At 35.0% G+C, this 23,995-nt stretch overlaps 1 protein-coding gene across 1 annotated transcript in view; it reads left to right on the top strand.

The window, feature by feature from the left end:
• The window catches only part of LOC136028474 (ubiquitin carboxyl-terminal hydrolase 32-like), a gene marked incomplete in the record, with an annotated part of 242,323 nt that overhangs the window by 48,294 nt on the left and 170,034 nt on the right, over positions 1 to 23,995 (top strand). Inside the window, 3 exon segments of the mRNA XM_065706316.1 lie at positions 15,573 to 15,625; positions 15,628 to 15,823; positions 21,759 to 21,887. Of these exon segments, the coding sequence (XP_065562388.1) occupies positions 15,573 to 15,625; positions 15,628 to 15,823; positions 21,759 to 21,887 (378 nt within the window).

Raw genomic sequence — 23,995 nt, 5'->3', positions numbered from 1 at the left:
TTGGATCTTAATGAAATTTGATGTTTGGAATGATATTGTGACTTAGAGCTCTTATTTTAAATCCCGACCGGATCCGATGACATTGGGGGGAGTTGGAGGGGGAAAACCTAAAGTCCTGGTTTTGCTACTTTAGGCACTTCCAGGTAAGCTAGGACGATGAAATTTGGCAAGCGTATCAGGGACCGGACCAGATTAAATTAGAAATAGTCGTTTTCCCGGTTTGACCATTCGGGGGGGGGAGTAGGGGCCGGTTAATTCTGAAAAAATTAGAAAAAATGAGGTATTTTTAACTTACGAACGGGTGATTGGATCTCCATGAAATTTGATTTTTAGAAGGATATCGTGGCTCAAAGCTCTTATTTTAAATCCTGACCGGATCTGGTGACATTGGGGGAAGTTTGGGGTGGGGAGACCTAAAATGATGGAAACGCCTAGATTGGAGGGATTGGGATGAAACTTGGTTGGAAAAATAAGCAAAAGTCTTGCATACGTAATTTACATAATTGGAACGGATCCGCTCAATTGCAGGAGGGGGGGGGAATTCTGAAAAATAAGAAAAATAACGTATTTTTAACTTACGAAGGAGTGATCGGATCTTCATGAAACTTCATATTTAGAAGGACCTCGTAACTCCGATATCTTATTTTAAATCTCAACCGGATCAAACGTAATTGGGGGGGGGCAGTTGGGGGGACCGGAAATCTTAGAAAATACTTAAAGCGGTGATATCAGGATGAAACTGGATGGGAAGAATAGAAACCTGTCTAAGATACGTGACTGACATAACTGGACCGGATCTGCTCTCTTTGGTGGAATTGGGAGGGGGGGAGGTAATTTTGAAAATTGAGGTATTTGTAACTTACGAAAGGGTGACCAGATCTTAATGAGCTCTTGGCTCTTGGCTCTTTCGACCTCGTACCATATGAGCTCTCGGCTCTTCCGACCTCGTCACAAGTGCCATATGAGCTCTTAGCTCTTGTTATATCTGGTTATAATTAACTGTTGGCTGGTGATGTGTTTTGATAAAAGTGTGAAATAGCACACTTGACTTGAGGTCAAACGGTCGCAAATCAGCCCTCATCCCCCTAGAAGGCAAAAATATGTAAAAAGTTAAAAATTCTAGGAGTACGTATGCTTTTGACACTTTCCTGGAAAAAGGTCATTCCCAAACTATGGCCCCTATTCGTGACAGAATGTTATCGCATCCCCTCCCCCTAGTAATTTTTTTGGTATCTTTGATTGACTTACGTTTACTAGTCTACAAATTAATTAAGTCTACAAATTATAAAACGCATTCCTAATTCCCTTTTCATTGCTTCTCTAGTTTAGCTTAGGCACTTCTAGTTTAGGCATTCAAGATAAGCTAGGGCGATGAAATTTGGCAGGCGTATCAGGGATCGGACCTGATTAAATTAGAAATAGTCATTTCCTCGATTTGGCCATCTGGGGGGGGGGAGTGGGTCCGGTTAATTCGGAAAAAAATAGAAAAAAGAAGTATTTCTATCTTACGAGCGGGTGATTGCATCTTAATGAAATTTAATGTTTGGAAGGATATCGTGTCTCAAAGCTCTTATTATAAATTCCCACCGGATCCGGCGACATTGGGGGGGGGACCTAAAATCTTGGAAAACGCTTGGAGTGGAGGGATTGGGATGAAACTTGGTAGGAAAAATAAGCACAAGTCCTAGATACGTGATTGGCATAACCGGAACGGATCCGTTCTTTTTGGGGGAGTTGGGGGGGGGATAGGGTTAATTCTGAAAAGTTAGAAAAAATGAGGTATTTTTAACTTCCGAAGGAGGGATGGGATCTTAATGAAATTTGATCTTTGGAAGGATATCATGTCTCAGAGCTCTTATTTGAAGTCCCGACCGAATCTGGTGACATTGGGGGGAGTTAGGGGGGGGGCTAAAATCTTGGAAAACGCTTAGAGTGGAGAAATCGGGATGAAACTTGGTGGGAAAAATAATCATAATTCATCGATACGTGATTAAAATAACCGGAACAGATCCGCTCTCTTTGGAGGAGTTGGGGGGGGGGGGTTAATTCTAAAAAATTAGAAGAAATGAAGTTTTCTTATAACTTACGAAGGAGTGATCGGTTCTTAATTAAATTTGATGTTTGGAAGGATATCGCGTCTCATAGCTCTTATTTTAAAATCCCGACCGGACCAGGTGACATTGGGTGGGGATTTGGGGCGGGGAAACCTAAAATCTTGGAAAACGCTTAGAGTGGAAGGATCGGGATGAAACTTGGTGGGAAAAATAAGCAAAAGTCCTAGAAACGTAATTGACACAACAGAAACGGATCTGATCTCTTTGGGGGAGTTGGGGGGAGGGTTAATTCTAAAAAATAGAAAAAAGAGGTATTTTTAACTTAGAAGGAGTGATCGTACCTTAATGAAATTTCATATTTAGAAGGAACTCGTAACTCAGGCCTCTTATTTTAAATCCCGACCGTATCCAGTGTCATTGGGGAGGGGACTGGAAATTTTGGAAAACGCTTAAAGCGGAGAGATTAGGATGAAACTTGGTGGGAAGAATAAAAACAAGTCCAAGATACGTGACTGACATAATTGGACCGGATCTGCTCTCTTTGGTGGAGTTGGGAGGGGGGGGGGGTAGTTATTCGGAAAATTAGAAAAAATGAGGTATTTGTAACTTACGAACGGGTGATCAGATCTTAATGGAATTTGATGTTTAGAAGGATCTTGTGGATTAAAACTCTCATTTTCAATCCCGTCCAGAATCGGTGACATTGGGGCGACATGGAGGGGGAAACCAGAATTCTTGGAAAACGTGAAAATCGAGGTATCTTACGAATGAGAGATCGAATCTTAATAAAAACTGATATATAGAAGAATCTTATTTCTCAGATGCTTAATTTTCAATTAGAATCAGATCCGGGGACGTAGAGGGTTGGAGGGGGAAACAGAAATCTTGGAAACCGGAAATCTTGGAAAACGCTTAGAGTGGAGAGATCGGGACGTCGGAAGAATAAGTACATGTCATAAATACGAGATTTACTTAATTGAAACGGATCCGTTCTCGTTGGGGGAGTTGGGGGTTGTAAATTTGGAAAAATTAGAAAAACTGAGATATTTTTAACTTAAGAACGAGTGACGGGATCTTAATGAAATTTGATATTTAGAAGGAACTCATGTCAAAGAGCTCTTATTTAAAATCCCGACCAGATATGTTGACATTGAGGTGAGTTGGAGGGGAAACCGGAAATCTTGGAAAACGGTTATAAATGTCGTAGATATGTGATTGACACAACCGGATTGGATACGCTCTCTTTGGGGTAGTTAGGGGGTGGGGTTCAGTGCCTTGGCCAATTTTATGCTTCTGGATGTGCTAGGACGATGAAAATTGGTAGGCGTGCCTGGGAGCTGCACAAATTGACTTTATAAAGTCGTTTTTCCGATTCGACCATCTGGGGGCTGAAGGGAGAGGAAAAATTAGAAAAATTGAGGTATTTTTAACTTCCGAGTGGGTGATCGGATCTTGATGAATTTTGATATTTAGAAGGACCTTGTGACTTAGAGATCTTATTTTAAATTCCGACCGGCATTAAGCATCTGATTTACTTTTTAAAGCAATCTTTTGATTCTTAGAATTTTGCTAGAGCTCGTACCATATGAGCTCTTAGCTCTTGTTTAATTTATCCATTTTTTTTATTTTGTCTTCACCACTAAACATTTTCTTATTAACCTAGATAATATTGCTGCAAGAGTTCCTTATTGGAATCATTGGTAATAACTAGTAAGTTCCAATGCAGTATTGCTTTAGTCTAAAAGTTTTTTTTTTTTTATGGCGCTTGCCATTTACCAAGTGACATATAGCGATCGCAATTTTTGTCGGTCTGTCTGTCTGTCCCGGTGTCGCTAGTTTGGCCACTTCCAGATACGCTAGGACGATGAAATTTGACAGGCGTTACCAGGGACCAGATCAGATAAAATTAGAAATAGCCGGTTCCCCGATTCGGCCATCAAGAGGTGGACGGTTAATTTTGGAAAATTAGAATAAAGGAGGTATTTTTAACTTATGGACGGGTGATCGGATGTTAAAGAAATATGGTATGTAGAGGGATATCATGTCTCAGAGCTCTTATTTTAAATCTCGACCGGATCCGGTGACATTCGGGGGAGTTGGAGGAGGAAACCTGAAATCTTGGAAAACGCTTAGAGAGGAGGGATCTGGATGAAACTTGGTGGGAAAAACAAGTCCTAGATACGTGATTGATGTAACCGGAATGAATCCTCTCTCTCTTTGGGGGAGCTGGGGGGGGGGGGGAATAATTCAGACAATTTTTAAAAAAATGAGGTATTTTTAACTTAGGAAGAAGTGATCGGATCTTAATGAGATTTGATATTTAGAAGGACCTCGTAACTCAGATCTATTATTTTAAATCCTGACCGGATCCAGTGTCATTGGGGGGGGGTCAGAGATCTTGGAAAACGCTTAGAGTGGAGAGATCCGGATAAAAATCGGTGGGAAAAATAAGCAAAAATCTTAGATACGTGACTGACATAACCGAAACGGATATTCTTTCTTTGGGGGGTTGTAGGGGGATTAATTTGGAAAAATCAGAAAAAACGGGGTATTTTTAACTTATGAACCAGTGATCAGATCTAATGGAAGTTTGGTATTTAAAAGGATTTTGTGCTTCAGAGCTCTTGTTTCAAATACCGACCATATCAGGTGACATTGGGGGGGAGCTGGAGGGGGAAACCGAAAATCTTGGAAAACGTGAAAATTGAGGTATCTCTATCTTAAGAATGGGTGATCGGATCTTAATGTAACTTGATATATAGAAATATCTTATGTCTCAGATGCTTAATTTTCAATTCTAATCGGATCTGGGGATATAGGGGGCGGAGGGGGGAAACAGAAATCATGGAAACTGGAAATATTGGAAAACGTTTAGAGTGGAGAGATCGGAATGAAACTTGATGGTAAGACTAAGCACAAGTTCTAGATACGTGATTGATATAAATGGACCGGATCTGCTCTCCTTGGGGGAGCTGGGGGGAGATATCCAGTGCTTTGGCGAGTTCGGTGCTTCTAGATGTACTAGGACGCTGAAAATTGGTAGGCGTGTCAGGGACCTGGACAAATTGACTTTATAACAGTCATTTCCCCGATTCGAATATCTGGGAGGCTGGAGGGAGAGGAAAAATTGAAAAAAAATGAGGTGTTTTTAACTTACGAATCGGTTGATCGGATCTTAATGAAATTTGATATTTAGAAATACATTGTGTCTCAGAGCTCTTACTTTAAATTCCGACCGTATCTGGTGATATAGGGGGGAGTTGGAGGGGGGAACCGGAAATCTTGGAAAACTTTTAGAGTGGGGAGATCAGGATGAAACTTATTGGGAAGAATAAGCACAGGTCCTAGATACGTGATTGACATAATAGGACTAAATCTGTTCTCTTCGAGGGAGTTGGAGGGGGAGTTAATTCGGAAAAATAAGAAAAATTTAGGTATTTTTAACTTTTAATTTACATACGGGTGACCGGATCTTATTTAAATTTGATATTTAGAAGGAACTCATGCCTCAGAGCTCTAATTTTAAGTTACGACCAGATCTGGTGAAATTGGGGGGAGTTCGAGGGGGAAACCGGAAATATTGGAAAACGCTTAGAGTTAAGGAGTCGGGATGAAGCTTGGTGGATAGAAAAAGCAAATGTTGTGGATAGGTGATTGACGTAACCGTATTGGATCCGTTCTCTTTGGGGGAGTTTGAGGGGTCCTGTGATGTGGCAAGCTCGGTGCTTCTGGACGTGCCAGGACGATGAAAATTGGCAGGCGTGTCAGGGACCTACACAAATTGACATGATAAAGTCGTTTTCCCCGATTCGACTATCTGGGGGGCTGAAAGGAGAGGAAAAATTAGAAAAACTGAGGCATTTTTAACTTACGAGTGGGTTATCAGATCTTAATGAATTTTGATATTTAGAAGGACTTCGTGACTGAGAGCTCTTATTTTAAATTCTTACTGGCATTAAACCTCTGATTTTCCTTTTAAATCAATCTTTTGAATCTTAGAATTTTACTAGAGCTCATGCCATACGAGCTCTTAGCTCTTGGCGTTTCCGACCTCGTCATAAGTGGCATATGAGCTCTTAGCTTTTGTTTTTATGAATGACTACCCAACACTATTGTCTTAACCTCCCCTCTTCAAATTTCATGGATGCAATAAAATGTACAAAATGTCGCCCATGGGCCCAAAATTTAAAGCAAATAATCTAACAGTTATAGTCACTTTGTAATATTAAAATTTATTGTTTACTAGCTGTTGGGGTGGCGCTTCGCGCCACCCCAACACCTAGTTGGTGGGGGCGCTTCGCGCCCCCCCCCCCCCCAAGCCCCCCCGCGCGCGTAAGTCGTTACGCGCCATAATAGTTACGCGCCATTGTAGTTGTGTCCCTATGTCCCACCTGTGAATATAGATAGATATATATATATATATATATATGGTTTTAACTACGTAAAACTTGCGAATATACAACATTCTTTGCTGTCCCATTGTCTTTGCATATAAATAGATTGTCAGGTTTACCGACTCTTGAACATGCAACATATAATGGTCCATGGGAAAACAATCTGTATTCAGATCTATACCTCATGATTCTAATGATTGCCCTTGAGCTTTGTTGATGGTGATTGCTAATCGACCATTCCCTGTCCCGGTGTCCCGGTCGTCATTTATATCCCCCTGTTTCCCCCGGTGTCCCCGTTGTAGTTGTGTCCCTGTGTCCCGGTCGTCATTTATATTCCCTGTGTCCCGGTCGTCATTTGTATCCCGGTGTCCCGGTCTGTATATACATTCGTTTTTTAGTTTTGTTTTTCTCCTTTATTTTTTTCCTTTTTTTTTCTTTTTTAGCTTATTTAGATTTTTAGATTTTTTAGTTTTTTTATTAGTTTTTAGGTTTTTTTTCTTTTTAGTTTTTTTGTCCCGGTCGTCATTTATATCCCCCTGTTTCCCCCGGTATCCCCGTTGTAGTTGTGTCCCTGTGTCCCGGTCGTCATTTATATTCCCTGTGTCCCGGTCGTCATTTGTATCCCGGTGTACCGGTCTGTATATACATTCGTTTTTTAGTTTTGTTTTTCTCCTTTATTTTTTTCCTTTTTTTTTCTTTTTTAGTTTATTTAGATTTTTAGATTTTTACTAAAGATTTTACTGTGTCCCGGTGCTTTGTTGATTGCTAATCGAACATTCCTTTTGTCCTGGTCGCTTTCTCTTTGAGTGTCGTCATTTATTTTTTTATTTTTTAGTTCTTTTAGTTTTTACCTTTTTTAGTTTTTTTTAGTTTTTTAGATGAAAATTTTTTTTAGTTTTTTCCTTTTTTCTTTTTAGTTTTTTATTGGTTTTTACCTTTATTTTAGCTTATTTTTCAGTTTTTTCCTTTTTTTTTAGTTTTTTTTTTATTTTTTATTTTTTTTAGTTTTTTACCTTTTTTTAGTTTTTTTAGTTTTTTTAGTTTTTTAGCTTTTTTACTTTTTTTATTAGTTTTTAGTTTTTTTGTAGTTTTTGCCTTTTTTTAGTTTTTTCAGTTTTTTTTTAGTTTTTTATTGGTTTTTACCTTTATTTTAGCTTATTTTTCAGTTTTTTCCTTTTTTTTTAGTTTTTATTTTTTTTAGTTTTTTACCTTTTTTTAGTTTTTTTAGTTTTTTAGCTTTTTTAATTTTTTTATTAGTTTTTAGTTTTTTTTGTAGTTTTTGCCTTTTTTTTAGTTTTTTAGCTTTTTTATTAGTTTTTAGTTTTTTTTGTAGTTTTTGCCTTTTTTTAGTTTTTTTAGTTTTTTAGCTTTTTTATTTTTTTTATTAGTTTTTAGTTTTTTTTGTAGTTTTTGCCTTTTTTTAGTTTTTTCAGTTTTGACGTCACCTGATCCAGTTTTTTCAGGTGACGTCACCTGATCCACGATCCACAGATCCACAGACAACTTATTTTTATATATATAGATAGTTTTTTTTTTTTACTTATGTCCTGGTCGTCATTTATACTCCCTGTGTCCCGGTGCTTTGTTGATTGCTAATCGAACATTCCTTTTGTCCTGGTCGCTTTCTCTTTGAGTGTCGTCATTTATTTTTTTCTTTTTTAGTTCTTTTAGTTTTACCTTTTTTAGTTTTTTTTTGTTTTTTAGATGAAAATTTTTTTTTAGTTTTTTCCTTTTTTTCTTTTTAGTTTTTTATTGGTTTTTACCTTTATTTTAGCTTATTTTTCAGTTTTTTCCTTTTTTTATTTTTTTTTATTTTTTATTTTTTTTAGTTTTTTACCTTTTTTTAGTTTTTTAAGTTTTTTTAGTTTTTTAGCTTTTTTACTTTTTTTATTAGTTTTTAGTTTTTTTTTTGTAGTTTTTGCCTTTTTTTAGTTTTTTCAGTTTTTTTTTAGTTTTTTATTGGTTTTTACCTTAATTTTAGCTTATTTTTCAGTTTTTTCCTTTTTTTTTAGTTTTTTTTAGTTTTTAGTTTTTTTAGTTTTTTACCTTTTTTTAGTTTTTTTAGTTTTTTAGCTTTTTTATTTTTTTTATTAGTTTTTAGTTTTTTTTGTAGTTTTTGCCTTTTTTTAGTTTTTTTTAGTTTTTTAGCTTTTTTATTAGTTTTTAGTTTTTTTTGTAGTTTTTGCCTTTTTTTAGCTTTTTTATTTTTTTTTATTAGTTTTTAGTTTTTTTTGTAGTTTTTGCCTTTTTTTAGTTTTTTCAGTTTTGACGTCACCTGATCCAGTTTTTTCAGGTGACGTCACCTGATCCATCCACAGACAGACAGACAACTTATTTTTATATACTAGCTGGGGGGTGGCGCTTCGCGCCACCCCAACACCTAGTTGGTGGGGGCGCTTCGCGCCCCCCCCAAGCCCCCCCGCGCGCGTAAGTCGTTACTCGCCATAATAGTTACGCGCCATTGTAGTTGTGTCCCTATGTCCCACCTGTGAATATAGATAGATATATATATATATATATATATATATATATATATATATATATATATATATATATATATATATATATATATATATATATATATATATATATATATATATATATATATATATATATATATATATATATATATACGGTTTTAACTACGTAAAACTTGCGAATATACAACATTCTTTGCTGTCCCATTGTCTTTGCATATAAATAGATTGTCAGGTTTACCGACTCTTGAACATGCAACATATAATGGTCCATGGGAAAACAATCTGTATTCAGATCTATACCTCATGATTCTAATGATTGCCCTTGAGCTTTGTTGATGGTGATTGCTAATCGACCATTCCCTGTCCCGGTGTCCCGGTCGTCATTTACATCCCCCTGTTTCCCCCGGTGTCCCGGTCTGTATATACATTCGTTTTTTAGTTTTGTTTTTCTCCTTTATTTTTTTCCTTTTTTTTTCTTTTTTAGCTTATTTAGATTTTTAGATTTTTTAGTTTTTTTATTAGTTTTTATGTTTTTTTTCTTTTAGTTTTTTTGTCCCGGTCGTCATTTATATCCCCCTGTTTCCCCCGGTGTCCCCGTTGTAGTTGTGTCCCTGTGTCCCGGTCGTCATTTATATTCCCTGTGTCCCGGTCGTCATTTGTATCCCGGTGTACCGGTCTGTATATACATTCGTTTTTTAGTTTTGTTTTTCTCCTTTATTTTTTTCCTTTTTTTTCTTTTTTAGTTTATTTAGATTTTTAGATTTTTTAGTTTTTTTATTAGTTTTTAGTTTTTTTTTCTTTTTAGTTTTTTTGTAGTTTTTACCTTCTTTTTAGTTTTGTTAATTTTTTTTTTTACTTATGTCCTGGTCGTCATTTATACTCCCTGTGTCCCGGTGCTTTGTTGATTGCTAATCGAACATTCCTTTTGTCCTGGTCGCTTTCTCTTTGAGTGTCGTCATTTATTTTTTTCTTTTTTAGTTCTTTTAGTTTTTACCTTTTTTAGTTTTTTTTTGTTTTTTAGATGAAAATTTTTTTAGTTTTTTCTTTTTTTCTTTTTAGTTTTTTATTGGTTTTTACCTTTATGTTAGCTTATATTTCAGTTTTTTCCTTTTTTTTTAGTTTTTTTTATTTTTTATTTTTTTTTAGTTTTTTACCTTTTTTTAGTTTTTTTAGTTTTTTTAGTTTTTTTAGTTTTTTAGCTTTTTTACTTTTTTTATTAGTTTTTAGTTTTTTTGTAGTTTTTGCCTTTTTTTAGTTTTTTCAGTTTTTTTTTTAGTTTTTTATTGGTTTTTACCTTTATTTTAGCTTATTTTTCAGTTTTTTCCTTTTTTTATTTTTTTTTAGTTTTTAGTTTTTTTAGTTTTTTACCTTTTTTTAGTTTTTTTAGTTTTTTTAGTTTTTTAGCTTTTTTATTTTTTTTATTAGTTTTTAGTTTTTTTTGTAGTTTTTGCCTTTTTTTTAGTTTTTTTAGTTTTTTAGCTTTTTTATTAGTTTTTAGTTTTTTTTTGTAGTTTTTGCCTTTTTTTAGTTTTTTTAGTTTTTTAGCTTTTTTATTTTTTTTATTAGTTTTTAGTTTTTTTTGTAGTTTTTGCCTTTTTTTAGTTTTTTCAGTTTTGACGTCACCTGATCCAGTTTTTTCAGGTGACGTCACCTGATCCACGATCCACAGATCCACAGACAACTTATTTTTATATATATAGATAGTTTTTTTTTTTTACTTATGTCCTGGTCGTCATTTATACTCCCTGTGTCCCGGTGCTTTGTTGATTGCTAATCGAACATTCCTTTTGTCCTGGTCGCTTTCTCTTTGAGTTTCGTCATTTATTTTTTCTTTTTTAGTTCTTTTAGTTTTTACCTTTTTTAGTTTTTTTTTAGTTTTTTAGATGAAAATTTTTTTTAGTTTTTTCCTTTTTTTCTTTTTAGTTTTTTATTGGTTTTTACCTTTATTTTAGCTTATTTTTCAGTTTTTTCCTTTTTTTTAGTTTTTTTTTATTTTTTATTTTTTTTAGTTTTTTACCTTTTTTTAGTTTTTTTAGTTTTTTTAGTTTTTTAGCTTTTTTACTTTTTTTATTAGTTTTTAGTTTTTTTTGGTAGTTTTTGCCTTTTTTTAGTTTTTTCAGTTTTTTTTTTTTTAGTTTTTTATTGGTTTTTACCTTTATTTTAGCTTATTTTTCAGTTTTTTCCTTTTTTTTTAGTTTTTTTTTAGTTTTTACTTTTTTTAGTTTTTTACCTTTTTTTAGTTTTTTTAGTTTTTTAGCTTTTTTATTTTTTTTATTAGTTTTTAGTTTTTTTTGTAGTTTTTGCCTTTTTTTAGTTTTTTTAGTTTTTTTAGTTTTTTAGCTTTTTTATTAGTTTTTAGTTTTTTTTGTAGTTTTTGCCTTTTTTTAGTTTTTTTAGTTTTTTAGCTTTTTTATTTTTTTTATTAGTTTTTAGCTTTTTTTTGTAGTTTTTGCCTTTTTTTAGTTTTTTCAGTTTTGACGTCACCTGATCCAGTTTTTTCAGGTGACGTCACCTGATCCATCCACAGACAGACAACTTATTTTTATATATATAGATAGATATATAGGAGTTTTGTGATGACGCAGTGACTTTGACCTTAGATTGGTAATACGGGATCCAGAGGTTGAATCTGGCTGCTTACATCCGACTACTTACTTACTCTACATATAGGATCCATTATTGGGGAAGGACCAATATTGGGACCTTAGTAGTCAAATAGTGCCTTGCATCCGATTACTTACTTACTCTACATATAGGATGCATCATTGGGCAAGGATTCACATAGGATCTATTATTAGGGCCTTAGTAGTCAAATAGCGCCTTGCAACCGATTACTTACTTACTCTACATGTAGGATCCATTATTGGTACCTTAGTACTCAAATAGCGCCTTGCATCCGACTACTTTCTTACTCTACATATAGGATCCGTTATTGGGCAAGGATTCATATAGGATCCATTATTGGGACCTTAGTAGTCAAATAGCGCCTTGTATCCAACTAATTTCTTACTTTACATATAGGATCCATTATTGGGCAAGGATTGATGTAGGATCAATTATTGGGACCTTAGTAGTCAAATAGCGCCTTGCATCCGATTACTTACTTACTCTACATATAGGATCCATTATTGAGCAAAGATTTATACTATATCCATTATTGGGACCTTAGTAGTCAAATAGCGCCTTGTTCCGACTACTTTCTTACTCTACATATAGGATTCATTATTGGGCAAGGATTGATATAGGATCCATTATTGGGACCTTAGTAGTCAAATAGCGCCTTGCATCTGACTACTTACTTACTCTACATATAGGATCCATTATTGGGCGAGGATTCATACAGGATCCATTATTGGGACCTTAGTGGTCAAGAAGCGCCTTGCATTCGACTACTTACTAACTGTATATATAGGATCCATTATTGGGCAAGGATTCATATAGGATCTATTATTTGGACATTAGTAGTCAAATAGCGCCCTGCATCCAACTACTTACTTACTCTACATATAGGATCCATTATTGGGAAAGGATTAATATAGCATCCATTATTGGGACCTTAGTGATCAAGAAGCGCCTTACATCCGATTACTTACTTACTCTTCATATAGGATCCATTATTGGGCAAGGATTCATATAGGATCCATTATTGGGACATTAGTGGTCAAGAAGCGCCTTACATCCGATTAACTCTACATATAGGATCCATGATTGGGCAAGGATTCGTTTATGATTCATTATTGGGACCTTAGTGATCAAGAAGCGCCTTACATCCGATTACTTACTTACTCTTCATATAGGATCCATTATTGGGCAAGGATTCATATAGGATCCATTATTGGGACATTAGTGGTCAAGAAGCGCCTTACATCCGATTACTTACTTACTCTTCATATAGGATCCATTATTGGGCAAGGATTCATATAGGATCCATTATTGGGACATTAGTGGTCAAGAAGCGCCTTACATCCGATTAACTCTACATATAGGATCCATGATTGGGCAAGGATTCATATAGGATCTATTATTAGGACCTTAGTTGTCAAATAGCGCCTTGCATCCGACTACTTACTTACTCTACATATAGATCCATTATTGGGCAAGGATTCATATAGGATCCATTATTGGGACCTTAGTGGTCAAGAAGCGGCTTACATCCGATCACTTACTTGCTCTACATATAGGATCCATTATTGGGCAAGGATTCGTTTATGATTCATTATTGGGACCTTAGTGGTCAAGAAGCGCCTTACATCCGATTACTTACTGACTCTATATATAGATCCATTATTGGGCAAGGATTCATATAGGATCCATTATTGGGACCTTAGTGGTCAAGAAGCGTCTTACATCCGATTACTTACTTACTCCACATATAGGATCCATTATTGGGCAAGGATTCATATAGGATCCATTATTGGGACCTTAGTGGTCAAGAAGCGCCTTACATCCGATTACTTACTTACTCTACATATAGGATCCATTATTGGGCAAGGAATCATATAGGATCCATTATTGGGACCTTAGTGGTCAAGAAGCGTCTTACATCCGATTACTTACTTACTCTACATATAGGATCCATTATTGGGCAAGGATTCATATAGGATCCATTATTGGGACCTTAGTGGTCAAGAAGCGCCTTACATCCGATCACTTACTTACTCTACATATAGGATCCATTATTGGGTAAGGATTCGTTTATGATTCATTATTGGGACCTTAGTGGTCAAGAAGCGCCTTACATCCGATTACTTACTTACTCTGCATATAGGATCCATTATTGGGTAAGGATTCATATATCCATTATTGGGACCTTAGTGGTCAAGAAGCGTCTTACATCCGATTACTTACTTACTCTACATATAGGATCCATTATTGGGCAAGGATTCATATAGGATCCATTATTGGGACCTTAGTGGTCAAGAAGCGTCTTACATCCAATTACTTACTTACTTTACATATAGGATCCATTATTGGGCAAGGATTCATATAGGATCCATTATTGGGACCTTAGTGGTCAAGAAGCGTCTTACATCCGATCACTTACTTACTCTACATATAGGATCCATTATTGGGCAAGGATTCATATAGGATCCATTATTGGGACCTTAGTGGTCAAGAAGCGCCTTACATCCGATCACTTACTTACTCTACATATAGGATCCATTATTGGGTAAGGATTCATATAGGATCCATTATTGGGACCTTAGTGGTCAAGAAGCGTCTTACATCCGATCACTTACGTACTCTACATATAGGATCCATTATTGGGCAAGGATTCATATAGGATCCATTATTGGGACCTTAATGGTCAAGAAGCCTCTTACATCCGATTACTTACTTACTCTACATATAGGATCCATTATTGGGCAAGGATTCATATAGGATCCATTATTGGGACCTTAGTGGTCAAGAAGCGCCTTACATCCGATTACTTTCTTACTCTACATATAGGATTCATTATTGGGCAAGGATTCGTTTATGATTCATTATTGGGACCTTAGTGGTCAAGAAGCGCCTTACATCCGATTGCTTACTTACTCTACATATAGGATCCTCCATTATTGGGCAAGGATTCATATAGGATCCATTACTGGGACCTTAGTGATCAAGAAGCGCCTTACATCTGATTACTTACTTATTCTACATATAAGATCCATTATTGGGAAAGGGTTAATGTTTATCCTGGTTGGGTCCAAAAAGGCTAAGGTTACGAAGGTGAAACTACAGGGAATATCGAGGTGAATTTTGAATTAAATAAATAAAAAAAAAATACTGTTCGTATCCTTGTTATCAAAATAGCGTATCTGCAATATCTTTAGAACGGCTAAAGGTCATACTTTCAGAGCTACTACTACCACTACTGCCAATGCAGCTGAGATTTCGACTACTTGCGAATGCAATTTTTTGCGACTGCCGCCGCAACTACTTACGACTGTGACTACTATTTCTTGTGGCTGAGGCTGCGACTACTTGCGACTGCGACTAATAGCGCCTGCGACTGCTTGCGAATTTGACGACTTGCGACTGCAACTAGTTACGACTGTATCTTTGTCTAGTTTCAAGTGTAATGAGTTGTAGATATGGCTGCGACTACTTGCGACGGTAACTACTTGTAATTGCGACTACCTGCAACTGTGCCTACTTACAACTACGACTGCTTGTGTTCACATTTACTTACGATTATGACTATATGCAACTCTGACTGGAACTGAAAGTCTTTTTAAAATTAATTTTTCAAGATCTAGTACCTGCTTTGAACTGAAATCTTCACTTGTCTTTTTGTAAAAGCCCTTTTTAAAGGCGTTTTTGCAATTTCTTTAAAACAGGACATGACCGTTATGTATGTTTTTTGTAATTATATATTTGCATTTATTTTTTAATGATGTATTTTTGCATTTATTAATTATTCATTTTTTATCATGTATTTTTTAATTATGGTATTATATATATTATATATAATGGTATTATATAAGTATTACAATTTTTTAATTATAATTTAATTATAAATATAATATATTTTTAATTAATTATTTTTTAACAATTTTTTTAAGTATGTATTTTTAAATTATTTTTTAATTTTTAATTATTAATATTTTTTTAATACACATTATGTATCTTTAATTATGGTTTGTTCCTTATTTTAGTGGAAGAATCAGAAATTTTAGAGCTTGAAAAAGCCTATTTGTCATAGAACGACTGGGCCGTTTTGATCTCTCCTACTTTTTGGATTTAGTTACCATTCCGTTTCCTTCATCTCATCAGAAACTTTGCGATAGGCTGTGTGACGGCTTATTCTCTGCATTGGATGAGAATCGTGATCTGCATATTGATTTCAAAGAGGAGGTTTGTGGGATATCAGCCGCTTGCCGAGGACCTTTGGCTGAACGCCTTAAGTGTAAGTTGTACTCAAAGACTTTATACTCAAAATATCGTCATATAAAGGGATCATAGTAGTGTTTGAGGTAGTATTTCAAATTCGAAATTTGACATGTTGACATGACATCGTATCGACATAATTTCAAAGTCGACATGTCATCAATTTTGACATGACATGATGTTGGCATTTTGCTTTTTAACAATTGATTTTTTGTCATAGTAAATCAAACGTATTTTTCGGGGCAATTTTAAACGTAATTTTTTAACGCTCTTTAGTGCTGAATTGTTGGCTGCTTGCCGAGGATCTCTGACTGAACGCCTCGAGTGTAGATTGTTGTAAAGACTAATAACCTACGATGAATATTGCTATGTTAAAGGATCATAGCCATAACATATTGCCACGCTTTGTATTGTATTGTATTGCATTGCCATTATTGTATAATAGCATTGTATTGCCATAGCATATGACAATACTGCTATGGCAATACCATGCCATGTAATAGCACTGTATTGCCATAGAGCCATAATTGTATTGCCACGCTTAAGCTAGCAATACAAAGTTGCCACCATATTGACATAACACCATGTTGACATGATATCATTTTGACATTTTGATCTTTAGTGTTTGGTTTTTGTCTATTTGTATCGACATAAAATAACGTATGGAGCGCATTTTCGGCGCTAATTTCAAACGTATTGCTTTAATATTCACCGGCCGGCCTTGTGGTTTGTCCTGTGGTGGCGCAGTGGGTTTGACCTTAGCTTGGTAATACGGGATCCAGAGATCGAATCATGCTGCAGGAATGCACCGCAGGGCCGACGCAGGGACCTTAGTAGTCAAGAAGCATCGTTAATCTGATAAATAAATAAATAAACCGGCCGGCCTAGTGGCCTTAAACTGCTGGGGACAGGTAGCTCAGGTACTCACACTTCCCACAATCAATAACAGTGTGTTATTGTTCATAATTGCATATATTTATTATTTGCAGACTGGAGAAGAATAGCGCTTCCAGTAGCTAATTTTTCTGGAGAAGAAGTCAAAGAGATGAAAGGACTTGTTGTTAGTCCATATACCTCCCTGCAATTTTTGGAACTGGATTAGTACTAGATTAACAAGTCGTAACTTTTATCTTAACCCTTGGGCAGCATAAAGGATTGATGCTCTGCTTGGTTACACTGAGCCCAGGGGTCAATTCCTGCTGCAGTGCAGCAAGGTTGGGCGATATGCTTGTTACTTGTCCTTTTATAAAAGACCCAGCAACTGAACTATCTTTTTCACCGGCCTATTAGCCAGCAATAGCCCTAGAGGATCCTTCATATATCCTTCATATACTTTCGTCTCTGGAGGATTTTTTTTTACCTTTTATTCAGTTAATCAGTTGATCTAATGCTGTTTACCATTCTTGAACACCAACAAATCATCGTTTTTCAAAAACGAGTATAATCAAATTTATATTATATTTTGACTTTGATGGCTTCGTATATGAAATAGATGAAAAACATTTGTAACGTTAACGTTATATATGAAAAACTACTGGCTTTTTTTGTGTCATCAAAATTTAGCAAAATGTTGACATGATGCCAACATTCTATAAATCGAACGCGGGTGGCATAGACAAGGTGTCAAATAAATTGGTATCATTCCTTGCTGTGTTGACAGATATAAATCGTTGTATATTCGGTATATAATCGGTATAATTCGGTATAATTAGGTATAATCGGTGTAATTCAATTTAAACGGTATAATTGATATAATCGGTATAATTGGTGTTTTAATCGGTATGATTCGGTAGACGTGGTTCATGGATCTTTCTCTGTAAGTAGAACACATATTATGCCATCTATTCAACACTGAAAAAAATTTGATATTATGAACTTGTTTGAGATAGATCAAATATGGGGAATTAATGTTGCGTATCCGATTGCTTGATACCTTTTAATCATAGTTGCAGCTACTGCTGCAACCTAGAAAAGACCGAATCCCGTCCCATAGTAGCGAAAAATTTAATAACGCCATCTAAAAATAATGGGATGATGAGAAACATTGTCATTTGTAGGAATGTAGCCGATATGTCGATTAATCTTAGTAGTAAAATTTTATTTTGAAAACCAATTTATAAGAATTTCGAAAAATAGCCTAAAACCCATAGAAATTGGCGTCGGGTCAAAAATATGTTTTAGATCCATGCTTGTTAGTTCGTGCTGCTGGAATATCTGATTTACCAAGATCATTCAAACGTGATCTTTTCTTTGTACCAAATATCAAGACGAACGCCTTTTGAAAGACACAGCTCGAAGGAATGGTATTTCATCTCATGGGTTCTGATTGGTTGGCAAATTAGTCAATCACGTATATGCCTGATCCTTAAAGATTTAAATCATCTCGGGTTTCTCCAATTCATCTGAATCTGGTGTTTTCAAGATTCATCCAAACTTTTTTGTTACCGAATAGGGTAGAGGATGTCCTAAGGAAAGGTTTAAGGGAAATGGGGAATTCTTAGTAGGGTCTAAAGAGGAAGATTAACAAATGAAAATATAGTGATAATGGTTATAATATTTGAAACAAAGCACTGGACAATACAAAAAAAGCAACAGACTTTAAATAATAAAGAATTTCGAATCCTTCGACTTCGCACCCGAAAGTCTTTCTAAAGAAAAAGCCTAAGTAAACAAAACTGTTTTGTTTATGTTTGGTTTTTGTTTATATTTTTTTCTCTTTTTTCTCCGTTTTCACTATGTTTTCATTTGTTAAATTCTGTAAATGGAAAATCTATGTAATCGAAGAAATTATTTACGTAAAGAAGGAGGTTGTGAATAGATTGGGGTGGAGGAGAAGTGTGCGTAGCTGTGTTGGCCTCAACGGCTTGGTGCTGTAGTGAGTTCTTAGTAGTAGTAGTTTTAACTCAAAATTTAGTCTTTGCAAAATAGTCCTGGGGGTAGCCTGGAAGAATTTCAATAGGTTAAGTGAACTAGCTAAATTGAAGGTGGTTCAAAATTTGATTTTCATTCTCCTCTAATATTTTTTGAAGGGGCTGAGAAGAGAAGTGCGCTGAAGTTTGGGTTAATTAACTTTATATAATTAACTTAATATAATTAAATTTATATAATTAACTTTGTATGCCTAGGCACATACTTTTAGACTGTTTCTGGGTAATATTGCAGATCAAGGACTTGGAAAGTATTTGAGTTAGAAAATGAAACTTTCAGGAGTATAATGAGCTAAAATTATGTCCCAACAAGGTTTTTTTTTTCAAGCTGAAAAGAATGGGGACGTTTTCAAGATAATGCCAACGCCCGATTGTGCTAACAAAACTTTTCGAGCTAGCACCAGTGTCCTATACTTTTTGAAATTGTTGTTTAAACGCCCCTGGTTGAACTACCATTTAAGTAGCGCAATTAGTGAATCAGCTTAATCCGTAAAAAAAAAATTGAGAAAAGTGGCGTAGAAAAAAAAATATTGGATATTTCTAATGATTCACCAAACACCCACTGATTAAAAAAAACAAAAAACAATTTTGGTATGGAATGTCAAATGGGTTTTAAATTTCTTTTCAGAGTACTTTGTTTCATCCTCCATACTCACGATTAAGTGCTTTACGTTGCTTGTTAGATAGATCTATTTCGATCTGTTCGTGGTAACGAACTATATGTGTGGACTGACTCGGCCCAATTGTTACCAAAACTCTAAAAGACGTAATTTTGATAACAATGGATACATAAAAAGAATTGGCTTTCTATGCTGATTCTAAGTGCATAATATTCGTTAAGTTGACATTAGACTTAGTATAATACTTATAAATCTATGACCTGAAGTCAATTTTTTTTAATCACATTATTACGTTTTGCACGAAGTTAATTATGGCATTATACTTAGTAAAATGCTTATAAACCGAAGATCCTGAAGCTATTTATGTGTGAATTCAGATTATGGATTTTTATGTGAAGTCAATTGTGACATCACACTTATTAAAATACTTATAAACCTAACATCTTGAAGTCAATTTTGTGTGAAGTCAAATTATGACATTTAAGTGAAGTCAATTAGGACAGTACACGTAGTATATCTATATATATAATTGCTTATAAACCTTAGATCTCGAAGTCAATTTTGTTTGAAGTCTCATTATGACATTTTGTGTTTCGTCATTATAACACAACACTTGGTAAAATGCTTATAAACCTAAGATCTTCAGGTCGGTTTTGTGTGAAGTCGCTTTATGACATTTTGTGCAAAGTCATTTATGACATTAATTTTAGTTAAATGCTTATAAACCTAAAATCTTGAAGTTAATTTTGTATGAATTCACATTATGATTCTTTATGTGAAGTCAATTATGACATTAAACTTATTAAAATACCTATAAACCTAAGATCTTGGAAGTCAATTTTGTATGAAATCGCACTATGACGTTTTTGTGAAGTCAGTTATGACATTATACTTAGTAGAAGTGTCAAAATGTACATTTAGTAGAAATGTCAGATACGACCTTCATGCATAATTACGAATATATGGAAAAGTCGCGTATTGGATCATTTTAAGCAGAGGCCCTCCCCAGACTACTCAATGCGTCACCAGGTGAAAGATAGGCGAAATTACTAGCGGTTTGGGGATAGCTTGGATATGTTTAGCAATTCATAAACAAGAATCTTTTATTCATTTTAAATATGAGTTTATCGGCAAAAACAACACATTTTTCAACTGTTATCCGAAACGAAACTTTTGTTCATTGGCCCCGTTAAATCGAAATACCGAAGCAAATTTCTGACCTCTGCCAGGACTTGATCTTATAGAAAGATAGACCATTTTTTTTTGTGTGTGTGGGTGTAGTGTTTACAAGAGCACCGGAAGAAATTTTAGGGGTGGGGTAAAGTAAGTAATAATAAGTTTAGGGATTAAAGTTAAAAATGGTTGCTGTTTTGACAGAGAAAGCTATTCACTTTGGCAAAAAAAAAGCTATTCACTGTCGGTTGTACATATTGTTGACCCCTCTTAGGTATCGAGAGGAGTGGCTTACAGCTGTCCTGAAGCCAACCAAGGAATTTCTTCTTTACTTTTACTGATGAATGTGAACAATACGTCAAGTAGGGGAGCCAGTACTACCAAACTCAGTAACCGGTAAATGCCATACATCTAGCATTTTGGAGCCGCAACGTTGGTACCACAACGTATCTTGAAGCTAACGTTAAAGTACCATAGTTTTAGAAAATTGCCATTACCTAATGAAAGAAAAGAGTTAGAAAAGAAGAGAAACATATTCATAAAATTGTTCATAAAAGCTGTAGGGTAGAGCAAAGAGAATAAGTAACATGTAAGAGTGGAAACTAGCGCTTGTGTGGAAAAAAAATTCACCAGCGCTATCTACCATTTGGAGTTTCTTGGCACTTTTTTTCAAACTTTCCTTTTTTTTAGAAAGAGATATGAACCAAGTTTTAATGCACTAGTTCTACGAATTCCATTAATTCCACTTATTTTGCATTATTAAGACACTGGAAAATTGCCAAGAAATGGTAAATACAAGATAGCGTTTTTTTTTGTCAACACCAGTGCCAGTTTCCATTTTTGAAAGCTGCCCATTCTCTTTGGGCAGAGTGCATACTTTTATGGACGCCAATGGATTTTGTCGCTGGATATTTTTTGAGGTAAACATATGTTAAACAGTAGAAGTTTCAAATTAGTTTGGGCAGGCTTCCATGGCAGAAGTGGACTCAGAAATATATACTTTATCCGTCGTGCTGATATAACGAAGCTCCTTACATTTATTGGCTCAAAATGTCAGGATATCTTAGCCGCCGTAAAATAAGCAGACAATTGGTCTTCTTCTCGAAGCTCTGTGTGTATCTGTAATTATATGTTTTGATATGTACATGTTCGTATTTGCTTGGACAATTTTGTTTATTTTAAGAATTTTTGTTTATCCAAGAATTTTATTTAATTTTTTTTCACTCTTTTCTAGTTGCATTCAAAGTGTGGGATAAAGATAGGGAAGGAGTGCTCAGAGATGAATCCCTTAACGATATGCTTTCCACGTTTCTTGTCATTGCTAATTTTCCTCGAGAGTTAACAGAAGAAGAAGTAATTGCAGGTATGAAACATTTAAGGCTATGGCAGCAATGACAAAACCATACCATGCCATCTTAACAGCCATGACAAACTCCGAAACTAAGAAAAAAGGTTTACAAATTTGACAGAGAGTGCTGTCACCATTCTTGTTTTGTATTCGATGTAACCATGGTGCATTTGTCCCATCGACTACCCCCCCTTATGTGTAAGATAATTGCAGGTGTCATCGATTTTGGGCTCTTTTGGGAAGACCTATTTGCTTAAACCTTAGTTCTACATGTACCTCAGGAGGTACCCAGTCTTCAATCTTCAGTCATTTCCCAAATTTATGATGCGGCAAAATCCTCCTATTGAGACTGGAAGGTGGTGTGTTGGTTTTGCAAATCGTTGTGGTGGGAGTACGTGACGTTTCTGTCGGTTTACTTCTAAGGGAGGATTAATATTCTGCAGCCGTAGAGCTGCTGTCGTTATGCTGTATGTCTTTGTGCCGAAGAGAAATAGCGCTGCAGTCGGGTTTTGTGGTCAATAAATCTTAGAATATGGCTGTAGTTCCTTCGTCGACGGACTCTTATGATTTTGTGATTAGACATTAACGTGCTTTTGTTTATTTCCACTTTTATAAATTGGGTATCTTTGGAGGTTCATATGAGTGTTTTTGCTCCTTGTGCCTTCCGAGACAATACCGGAGAATTAAATGAAAGATCTAAAGGTGAACTAACCAACCGTGACAAAACCCAGGATATTAGAAGTAAATTATTTGGAAAGGGGACTCGGGGCAATGAGATAAATATATGAGTTTTTAAACCAATGTATTGGTATTTCAACCTATATATATATACATATATATATATATATATATATATATATATATATATATATATATATATATATATATAAAATCGAGTTTTTAAATAATGATCAATGTAAGACAAAAAAAGAAAGACCTGAACAAAAGAAAAAAGAGAATTAAAAAACTAGAAACTGGGGAAACAAAAAACAATAGAAGGAGATAAAATCTTTAACGTAATTGTGTGCTTGAATTATAAATTTAGTTTTAGTTTTTTTCCCATTTCCCTTCGGCTTTTCTGTTCCGTTCAGATTTTTTTTCTTCAACTTTTGGTTTATCTTGGTTTTATTATTCCATTTTCAGTTTCACGTGTCCAGTTTCACGGTTTTTTTTTATATTATCGAGTTTTAATTGGAGGTAAACTTATAAGTTTGAGAAATTTGGGGTTATTGATCTTGATTACATTTTTTGAAATTTTGTTACGCGTTTAAGTCGATGTTAGACTTTTTCCTTAGTTCAAAAATGGGTAGAAACTAGGCCTTAAATCTAAACCAAATGTTGTGGGAAGCAACACCCACAAAATTTCATTCTCTGCTGGGATCCGTGTCCAGATTGGATTTAGGAATGCTCAGATATCCCTCTGCTGGGAAAGAGGGAAGGGAACCCTAAGTTCATCTCATAAGAATCTATAAAAAAGGTGGTCGAGTCTGGGAGATCTTTTAAGACGTAAGATCTGGTATCCTAGGTACGGATTTTACTGATTGGGACCTAGTGCAGGTTTTGAGGGGGAGGGGTAAGGAATAAAAAAGGGATCAACAAATATACGATCGTGGAAGTGAGTCCATAAATTGAAAAGAACAATAATGCAGTGAGTCGGTAAGCACGAACATCGATCTTTTTCAAACAGTTCCTGTTACCGAAGTGTAAGTAAGCAACGACTCGGATCAATAGTAATCAAAACTCTAAAAAATGGAATTTGGATAATAATTAATATATCAATCGAATTGGATTTTTATTCTGATTCCAGATATATACAATTTATTAAGTTTAATGTTACCCACCGACAGCTACGAGCCAAAAATTTTTTTTCTGATTTTTGAAAAAGGGGCAAGCTCCCCCTGAAAGTCAAACAGTCTTAATGTAAACCATACTATCTGATTCAGCATACCAGAGAACTCTTCTGTAGAGGCTTTCAGTTCCTATATCCAAAAACGTAAAATTTTGTGTTGTTTTTGCCAGATGAAAGACCACGGATACGTGTTTATTGTTTGTTTTTATAGGAGTGATTTATTGAAACAGTGGTCCTTGAAGACCGGAAGTGGGATCACTCGAACGGAAATTAA

The sequence above is a fragment of the Artemia franciscana genome, chromosome 6 (assembly GCF_032884065.1).
Source record: "Artemia franciscana chromosome 6, ASM3288406v1, whole genome shotgun sequence".
NCBI lineage: Eukaryota > Metazoa > Arthropoda > Branchiopoda > Anostraca > Artemiidae > Artemia > Artemia franciscana.
This window is presented reverse-complemented; position numbering and strand designations above follow the sequence as displayed.